At 46.6% G+C, this 9,647-nt stretch overlaps 2 protein-coding genes across 5 annotated transcripts in view; both read left to right on the top strand.

The window, feature by feature from the left end:
* Positions 1 to 2,745, top strand: part of LOC106813332 (polycystic kidney disease 1-related protein-like) — a gene marked incomplete in the record, with an annotated part of 33,798 nt that extends 31,053 nt beyond the window's left edge. Inside the window, 2 exon segments of the mRNA XM_014817455.1 lie at positions 1,850 to 1,998; positions 2,636 to 2,745. Coding sequence (XP_014672941.1) covers positions 1,850 to 1,998; positions 2,636 to 2,745 — 259 coding nt within the window.
* Positions 1 to 9,624, top strand: part of LOC106813337 (polycystic kidney disease 1-related protein-like) — a 31,441-nt gene extending 21,817 nt beyond the window's left edge. For 2 of the 4 annotated variants that reach the window (XM_014817459.1, XM_014817460.1), the window contains exons 4-10: positions 3,542 to 3,759; positions 4,833 to 5,006; positions 5,495 to 5,617; positions 6,541 to 6,820; positions 7,531 to 7,659; positions 8,210 to 8,354; positions 9,244 to 9,624. In XM_014817459.1, coding sequence (XP_014672945.1) covers positions 3,724 to 3,759; positions 4,833 to 5,006; positions 5,495 to 5,617; positions 6,541 to 6,820; positions 7,531 to 7,659; positions 8,210 to 8,354; positions 9,244 to 9,523 — 1,167 coding nt within the window. In that variant the 5' untranslated portion in view covers positions 3,542 to 3,723 and the 3' untranslated portion in view covers positions 9,524 to 9,624. Of the gene's footprint in view, positions 1 to 2,727; positions 2,742 to 3,013; positions 3,034 to 3,541; positions 3,760 to 4,832; positions 5,007 to 5,494; positions 5,618 to 6,540; positions 6,821 to 7,530; positions 7,660 to 8,209; positions 8,355 to 9,243 lie in introns of those variants that run through there. The other 2 variants (XM_014817463.1, XM_014817462.1) reach the window with 2 other exon arrangements.
* The last annotated feature ends 23 nt before the right edge of the window (positions 9,625 to 9,647 follow it).

Here is a 9,647-nt window from a genome sequence, read left to right on the forward strand (position 1 = left end):
GCGAAACAGAGCTATTTCCTAAGTACTGCTATCGCCATAGATAATCGAATCAAGCTGTCAGATTTTTGTCTCAAATGATTGCAAATTTACGCGTAGTCCAGTACCGATATCGTCAGAGATAATTGAATCAAAGCTGTAGTTTTTTGTCTCAATTATTGCAATCGTGCAAATGCTTGCAGTATGTTGGAGCCAATCGATCGTAGTCCTGGTAGTACCAATATCGTCAGTGATAATAGAGCTATCAAGTTTTTATTACGGAAACGATTGAAATCGTGCAAAAGCTTGCAGTGTTTCGAGGCAGAATTAGGGGTAGTCGATATTGTCATACAACCATAGTGTCAAGTACTGATATCATCAGAGATAATTGAATCAAGCTATCAAGTTTTTATTACGCAAACGATTGAAATCGTGCAAAAGCTTGCAGTGTTTCGAGGCGGAATTAGGGGTAGTCGATATTATCATACAACCATAGTGTCAAGTACTGATATCATCAGAGATAATTGAATCAAGCTATCAAGTTTTTATAATAAAAACGATTAAAATCACACTAACGCTTGCAGTTTGTAAGTTCAAAATTGACCGCAGTCCAGTAGCGATATCATCAGAGCCGTCAGCGCCACGCACGTAGATACGCATGCTGGTCCACGTCATTAACACGTCGACTTTCCTTTCCTCTCTCTCTTGCCTGCGTGCATGTGCCAGGCTCTATAAGAATGCCTCAGCTACTGTGAAATTGTAGTAATCGTAGTCCTAAAGTACCGATCAGTCATCAGAGCCATCAATCCAGCGATGCATAATACGCGTGGGCGGTCTAAGACGTTGACGTTCCCTCTCTCTCGCCCGCCTTCTCTCAGGTGAATGAGAATGCTCCACACCAACTACACACCACGACCTAAACATACCACACCTAAACCCGACCTAAACTACCGCACCTAAACTACCGCACCTAAACTACACAGCTAAATACCACAGCTAAACTACCACACTAAACTACCACACCTAAACTACACACCTAAACTACCACACCTAAACTACCACACCTAAACTACCACACCTAAACTACCACACCTAAACTACCACACCTAACTACCACACCACTAAACTACCACACCTAACTACACACCTAAACTACCACCCTAACACTACCACACCTACAACATAAAATACCACACCTAAACTACCACACGCTAAACTACTACCTAAACTTACCACAACCTAAACTACCACCCCTAAACTACCACACCTAAACTACCACACCTAACTACCACACCCTAAACTACACAACCTAAAAACTATCCACACTAAACTACCACACCTAAACTACCCACAGCTAAACTACCACAGCTAAACTACCACACCTAAACTACCACACCTAAACTACCACACCTAAACTACCACACCTAAACTACCACACCTAAACTACCACAGCTAAACTACCACACCTAAACTACCACAGCTAAACTACCACACCTAAACTACCACACCTAAACTACCACAGCTAAACTACCACAGCTAAACAAGCTACCACACTACAACTACCGCACACCTAACTACCGCACCTAAACTACCGGCAGCTAAACTACCGCAGCTAAACTACCACACCTAAACTACCACACCTAAACTACCACAGATATCCCAAGCTACCACACCAAAGCTACCACACCTATGAACAGTGTTCCTGTTACAATTACCATGATTTTGTAACAGTCAGAGCGTCAATCCAAGTCGTTAATCAATCAATTGACCGGAGTCCAGTACCGATATTGTCAGAGTCATCAGTCCGCGCTCGCGTAGATTCGCATGTTATCTTGTTGACCAACATCAACCTTCCTCGACCCTCTTCTCTCAGGTTGAATGAGAACGCTCTCAGCTACGGCCTGCTGGTGCAGCACTGCTCTGCTGCGCTCGTGTTCGCGCTGTGCGCTCGAGCTGATCTCCACGACGCGACGAAGCGCGCCCTGTCCACCTCGTCGACAACTCCGCCAAGGACAAGCAGACGTACCGCATCGTCATCGAGACGGGCCGTCACCGGGCGCCCGGCACCACCGCGAAGGTAGGGGGCGCTGCATGCAGCGGCGTTTGTGAGAGTATGATTTAACGTTTTAACGATGAAACAAATGACACCTGCGTTCAGCGGCATAACCCATCAGGTTTAGTTATTTTTGGGCATTGTACATGTTGTATTGAAAGTTCTCTTCGGGTGCCAACGACGCTAATCCGTCCGTTCATAGTAGCCGACGAGAGTCGTCGTCCCTGGCTCTTACCTTAACCTCACTACTCAAACCATTGGTGTTAACACTGGTGTTAAACTGGTCTTAGAAGGATTTCCTTCTGGAAAGAAATTCAACAACAATAATTTTTTTAATAAATTTTTTATTTAATTTGTTTTTCTAAAAGTGAATTGCATCTAAGGGATCTTACTATGTATGCTTGTTTATTATTCTTGTATGACAGTGTTTCATCCAAGTTTTTATGTTACAAATTAAATCGATTGTAGTATTTTCTAATTTCCATACCTTACAGGAAATGTCACCAAATGTTTTATATTGCACAGAAATCTATATCTTCGGGGGCTTCCCTCGACCTCTCACCGACCCGATTTTTTTTCAGGCTCTACTATTTTTTGTTAACACAGGTGAGCCTGATCTTGCACGGGGCAGCGGCATGTCAGAGACGAGGGAGCTGGTGTCGTCTGACGGCAGCCTCTGTCGAGAGACAGTCCTGCGAACCTTCATCATGACGTAAAGTCGCCAAGTCCTCCAGCCTTCCTAGACTAGCTTCCATTTCTATTTCCCAGTCCAGCTTTCCTTCTTCATCATGACGTAAGTCACTAGTTTCCTTCCTAGTCCTAGTCTTCCTCGTTGACTCACGGTTAACAATGTCCATGTATCGCAATACACCTCGACAATGCACTTATTAATACGTTTGACCATTCACGATACATGTATCGATGCGTTTTCATTCACGGATATACACTCTGTGTGATGGTCAGCCGCTATTTGAGAGACAGTCATGCGACACCTTCATCATGACGTAAGCCACTAGTCTCTAGCTTTCCTCCGTCGACTAACTCTTTAGGCTCTCCCTCTTTCTCTCTTTCTTTCTCATTCTTTCACTCTTTCACTCGTTCTCTCTCTCGCTCTCCTCTTTCTTTCTCTTCTCTCTCTCTCTCTCTCTCTCTCTCTCTCGCTTCTACTCTCTCTCTCTCTCTCTTCTCTCTCTCTCTCTCTCTCTCTCTCCTCTCTCTCTCTCTCTCTCTCTCTCTCTCTCTCTCCTCTCTCTCTCTCTCTCTCTCTCTCTCTCTCTCTCTCTCTCTCTCTCTCCTCTCTCTCTCTCTCTCTCTCCTCTCTCTCTCTCTCTCCTCTGCTCTCTCCCTCTCCCTCCCTCTCTCTTTCTATCCCTCTTCCTCGCTCTCTCTCCCTCTTCCTCGCTCTCTCTCCCTCCTCCTCGCTCTCCCTCCCTCCCTCTCTCTCCTTCCTCCCTCGTCTTCTCTGCCGTGTGTATAGATACTCAATACTGACTCCTACTCGCTTTCTCGCAGCACGCCGCGCACTCTCGGCTGCATCTGGAAGTCCAGCTGTGGCACACAACGCCGGCATCTCGCCAAGCTGGTACCTGAGCCGCGTCACCGTCGAGGACGCCAACGCCGCGCGACACTACTACTTTGAGTGCGAGAAGTGGTACGCGGTGGAGGAGAACGATGGCAAGGTCGAACGAGAGGTCATGGTCGCACAGGACTTCAAGCCTGGCTTTCGCAAGGCGAGTAATTCTCTCTCATCCTGCGCGCCCTCTTTTTTCTCTCTCTCTCTTTGTCTCTCTCTCTCTCTCTCTCTCTCTCCCTCTTTCTCTCTCTCTCCTGTCTCTCTCTGTCTCTGTCTCTTATCTCTATCTCTGTCTCTGTCTCTCTCTCTCTCTCTTCTCTCTGTCTCTATCTTCTATCTCTTGTCTCGTCTCTCTCTCTCTCTCTACTCTCTCTCTATCTCGCTCTCTCTCTCTCTCTCTCTCTCTCTCTCTCTGTCTCTGTCTCTGTCTCTGTCTCTGTCTCTGTCTCTGTCGTCTCTGTCTCTGTCTCTGTCTCTGTCTCTGCTCTCTCTCTCTCTCTCTCTCTCTCTCTCTCTCTTCTCTCTCTTCTCTCTCTCTCCTCTCGATGTCGTTATTGGCTTCCAGTTCCAGTGTTCTCTCTTAGTTCTCTTCTTATCGCCTGATTCTCTCTCTGTCTCTCTCTCTCTCTCTCTCTCTCTCTCTCTCTCTCTCTCTCTCTCTCTCTCTCTCTCTCTCTCTCTCCTCTCTTCTCTCTCTGCTCTCTCCTCTCTCTCTCTCTCTCTCTCTCTCTCTCTCTCTCTCTCTCTCTCTCTCTCTCTCTCTCTCTCTCTCTTCTCCTCTCTCTCTCATCGAGTGTATTATTGCTTTCAGTATCGTGGTTCGCTCTTAGTTCTGTTTACGCCGTGTTCCTCTCCCTCTCTCTTCTCTCTCAGTTCTTGCTCTCCTAATTCCCTTCCCTCCCTCTCTCTCGGTTCCTTTGCTCTCTCCTAATTCCCTCCCTCTCTCTCAGTTCCTTTGCTCTCCCTGTGCTGCCATGTATACTGGGAGTGATTCACCGGGTGCAGACTTGCGGTGACTGCTTAAATGTTGTGCGTGTATTTGTGCCGCAATGAAAGCTAGGCCCTGTACATATCTGTCATCAATTAGTATTTTTATCTGTATTATAACCAACGTGTATCACTAAGATATATGATATTATATAGTGTATATAATAATTATATATATATATATATATAGTCTATATAATTATTGTCTGTGAGTGTAACCATAACAGGCGTGTATTTTGGCAGGTGTTCTGGTACAAGGCACTGCAGTACTTCTCCGACTACCACGTCTGGTTGTCGGTGTACGCCCGCCCACCGCTCAGTCCGTTCACGCGCGTGCAGCGGCTCGGCTGCTGCCTGGCTCTCTGCCTCTCCAACATGGCTCTTACTGCCGCCTGGTACCAGCACACGCACCAGGAGGTAAGTAAAGAATAACAGAATCATTGCTGCTAGTGTTACCAACGGTTATGTATACCGTACCCTGCAATCTCACTGCCGCCTGGTACCAGCACGCACACCAGGAGGTAAGTGTATAACAGCATCGTAGCTGCTAGTGTTACCAACGGTTACGTATACCGTACCCCGCAGTCTTACGTGGCAAGAGTGCACAATGTGAGTAGGTACGGACTCGCCTACTGTTTGTACAAAGTCTGCACAAGGGGCGTACTTCCCCTGGTGGCCGATTTTTAACAGCACTGTCACTGACGTTATCGCTGCTCAAAACTCTGAAAAAAAGCAGATATAATATATATATGCTTGACAATACTAGAATTGGTTTTTAATGAATCCATAACAGTAATTAGAAAATTACTAAAATTATTTTTTTAATTTATGAAATTTAAATAAATTAATAATTCTTTATGTTATAATAATTATTATTTTATGTAAATAAATGTGTTCGTTTGCAGTACCGGGGTGAGTTTACGTTGCTGGACGTGTCGTGGCAAGCGGTGCTGGTCGGACTTGTGTCCTGTTTCACTGTGCAGCCCATCAACCTGCTGCTGCAGCTGCTGTTCCGGCGAAGCAGGAGGGTATGTATGGTTAGAAATTAAGTTTTGAACACTTGAGCCCAACGGACTCCCTACCCTCAAAAAGAGGGAGTCCGCAGCAAAATGAGGGAGTCCTCAGTCTGAAGTTTAAAACTAAAGATATTAACAATAACGCATGTGCTTATTTTGAAGATTCATGCGGTTGCACGTCTGCCAAATTTTCTTTGGACATTTGTTGAAAAAATACGGTAATTCCGCGAGGCCGTGCTATGGAACGAACTAGTTAGTATATAGCAGAATTTTCAGCGAGTCACACGGACTCCTGCATATTTCAAATCAGGGAGTCCGACAGTAAATCAGTGAATATTTGACTCCGGACTCGCGTTCATTCCGCATCCTGTATGTATGTACCTTACCCCCTACAGAACCACACAGAACCTCATAACAGCAGACGCTCCGACCGTCGGTATCCTCTAATACTCTGAACCTACCGACACTTCTAACGCTATCAAATGTGTAAATGAGAAGCAGGAGGATATGTACCTTACCTCTACAGGGTTCCCACAACCCTTGAAAGTCCTTGAATTTTGTCTTTTGTCCTTGACAGGGTTCCCACAGCCCTTGAAAGTCCTTGAATTTTGCCCTTTGTCCTTGAAAGTCCTTAATTTTTCATTTTGTCATTGAAAGTCATTAATTTTTCCTTTTGTCCTTGAAAGTCCTTGGGAATAAGTCCAATTACCCCTACAGAAGACACAGAAACTTACAACACAGACAAACACTAACCGCAGAATCAGCTTCTATTATCAGTATCCTCCTGTTATACTCTGGAGGGTGTACCTCACCACATGGTTCCCACAGCCCTTGAAAGTCCTTCAATTTTGCCCTTTGTCCTTGAAAATCCGTAAATTTTCCTTTTGCCATTGAAAGTTCTTTGACTCTGTCTCTGTTTCACTTTCGTTTCACAGAGGGGACAAGTGAGAGGTGAGAGAAGAAGCAGCAGCAGCAGCAGGGAGGTAGCGAGCGACAACCGCTCGCCCGCCCCCGCCTCCTTCCCACCACCGCCCCAGCAGCACACACCCAGCTACGTGCTCGACCACTCGCTGCAGTCGTGGGTGGCGCTGCAGGAGTGGGCGCAGCGGCTCTACGCGAAACACGAGGCAGCAGAGAGGCGACGCGCCGCACCGAGCGACGCTGGCGAAACCTGGAGGGAGGCGGGGCACGTGGACAAGCCGGGCGGCAACACAGGTGCGTGCGAGGGCGGATTTTGCGTTTCGCTTTCGATTCGAAACGGTTGCGGGGTTATCACGAACCGGTTTTTGCGCTTTGTCTTCAAATCGAGACGGTTGCGGGGTTATCGCGAGGCGGTTTCACGCGATATTTTACGAATGAAACTACTAGTACTACAAAATAGCGGGGCTTGTGTCTTTCGTGCGCTTTACGCGTGCGTGCGCTTCACGTTACATGTTCGTGTGTTTTCATTGGTGCCGTGTCTGTCTCCGCGCGTGTAGGTGTCAAGTTCGTGTTTTATGGGGGCCGTCTCGCTGCGTTGCTACTGTGCGTTCATCACGTGTGCGTGTTTTTTTACGAGTGCCGTCTGTTTTGGAGGACTTTGGTTTTCTGGAGATCGTGTGTTTTTACGGCGTCTCTCTCCGCACGTACAGGTGTGGAGATTTACTTCACAGGTGTTTTATGGGGGCCGTCTCGCTGTGTGCTTTACGTTACATGTGTTTTTATGCGTGCCGTCTCTCTCCGCACGTACAGGTGTGGAGATTTAATTCACATGTGTTTTATGGGGGCCGTCTCTCTGGGTGCTTCACGTTACATGTGTTTTTATGGCGGCCGTCTCTCTCCGCATGTACAGGTGTGGAGATTTACTCACAGGTGTTTTATGGGGGCCGTCTCGCTGTGTGCTTTACGTTACATGTGTTTTTTATGCGTGCCGTCTCTGCTCGCAGGTGTGGAGATAGAGTCTGGATTCGAGGACTGCGTCAGTCAGGACCAGGCGGCGATGAGCGCGGGCGGAGGCGGAGGGCTTCACAACTCCACGCTGGAGACATCGAGTGTGGAGTCCGGAATCGTAGTCGGTGAGCGAGTCCTTCATCCAGCCAGGGAGGAGGCGGGGCGGGGCGGTGTAGGCGGGGCAGGGTAGGGCAGGGCAGGGTGGGGCGTGGTAGGGCGGAGGGTGACGGGGCGGAGGGCTTCACAACTCCACGCTGGAGACATCGAGCGTCGAGTCTGGAATCGTAGAGTCCTTCATCCAGCCTCCCCCTGGGAGAGCCGGGCAGGGCGGGGCAGAGGGTTGGGCATCGTTGGAGACTAGATCAGTTTCGGTTGACAGAAACAAAATCGGTCGTAGCATTGTCTGGGTCTTAACACAAACTTAACAGATAATAATAAATACTATAGAATAAAGAAATCGTATAGAAAGAATATAGAAATCATATATCAAAAATAGAATAATAATACTTTATCTCTTACAACATTTATCAAGAGCCACGTATAGTTTATCAGTTTGTTGGCTTGGATGTTGTAAGTAAGTAAGTAAAAACTTGATTTAACGACGGGAAAACATGTTAGGTACAGATGCAATAAAATGGCGCGGACATATCTTGCACATGGCCGTCTCTGTTGCAGGGTCGCACGAGCGCGTGAGGGAGAGCGTGTTGAGGAGGAAGAGGAGGCATGTGGTGCTGCCTTCCTTCATGCTGTACATCGCGTGGACTCTGTGTGCGGCCGTCGTCGTCGCCGCTGCCTACCTCACTGTACTCTACAGTTACAGGTTCGTGAATTCTGTTCTCATCGGTATTCGTACGAGTAAATATCGTGATCACCAACAGGGTCTTGTGTAATCATTCGTTATGTAGTCCTAACACCTTAATTGCTGCTCCGTAGAGTGGTTTTTTTGCGCTCTCGCTCGGTTTCCAACACTACCTGTGTTATTGTATTGTTGTTGTCTTTCGTTTTTTTGTTTTGTATTAGTTTCTTTTATTGATAGTGGTTGCATCGTATTAGAGGAATCGTCTTCAGGTGTTAAGGTGCTGCTAGGGGGTTGTCTGTGCTTGTACCTATGTTATTAATAGGTGTAACGGTGATCGTGATTTATTATTTAGTATTTATTTCGAAACCATTGCTCAGAAACGCACAATCTGAAAAAAATATAGTGAAATATAGTCTCAGCTCATAGCGGATATATTACTGACTTGAAAAACACTAAGAATTTATGTTGTTATAGCATAGAAACGCCGGAACGTTGGAATTGAACACGCCGTAACACCATGGGCATTGGTGTATTTGATTATAGCGACACAAGTTACTAGTGCATCCCTAGTGCACCAGCAAGTTACTAGTGCATCCCTAGTGCACCTAATTCAAACAAAAGGACATCTGATTCTGTGCAGTTTACTTTGTTTCTATTTACAAAATTTGTCGATATCTCACGCTAACAAGAAATGGCGGTGGTAATCAAAACGAGTAATCACTATTCGAATCCTGCATGTTTTGCTGATTATGGCCAGGTACGGCTCTAAGACATATTAGCATTACTCTAAACAGTTGCTGTTACTCAAGCAATAACGGTAAGTGTTGTAAAAGTGGGGAAAACACGAGATCGGTTGGAAATGATATTCGACACAAAGACTTTAACGCGTGACGTTTGTTTTTGTGCGTAGGTTCGGGAAGACGAGGACGGTGCTGTGGCTGCAGAGCCTCTACTTCTCACTGCTCATCTGCATCTTCTGTGTGCATCCAGTCATCGTACGTGAGCTCGTATCCGCGGCTTCATCCGTGACCGCCGCATCCTCGGCTATTCGACGAAATCTCGGCTTTACGTCGCGTAGTAGACGCGCGGGAACGCGTTCGCATGTTTCCTCTGATTGCGGCAGTGTTTTCTTAGACGTAGAAGCCTGTGAACATGGGTGTAAAGTTGGCTGGAAGGCTACACGTGTCTAATCTCTATTCCGTATTGTGTTCTATGTTCTATTCTGTATTCTGTGTTCTATGTATGTTCCATTCTGTATTCTGTGTTCTGTGTTCTATTCTGTATTCTGTGTTCTATGTTCCATTCTGTATTCTG

Source organism: Priapulus caudatus, unplaced genomic scaffold (genome assembly GCF_000485595.1).
Source record: "Priapulus caudatus unplaced genomic scaffold, Priapulus_caudatus-5.0.1 Scaffold756, whole genome shotgun sequence".
Taxonomy (NCBI): Eukaryota; Metazoa; Priapulida; class Priapulimorpha; order Priapulimorphida; family Priapulidae; genus Priapulus; species Priapulus caudatus.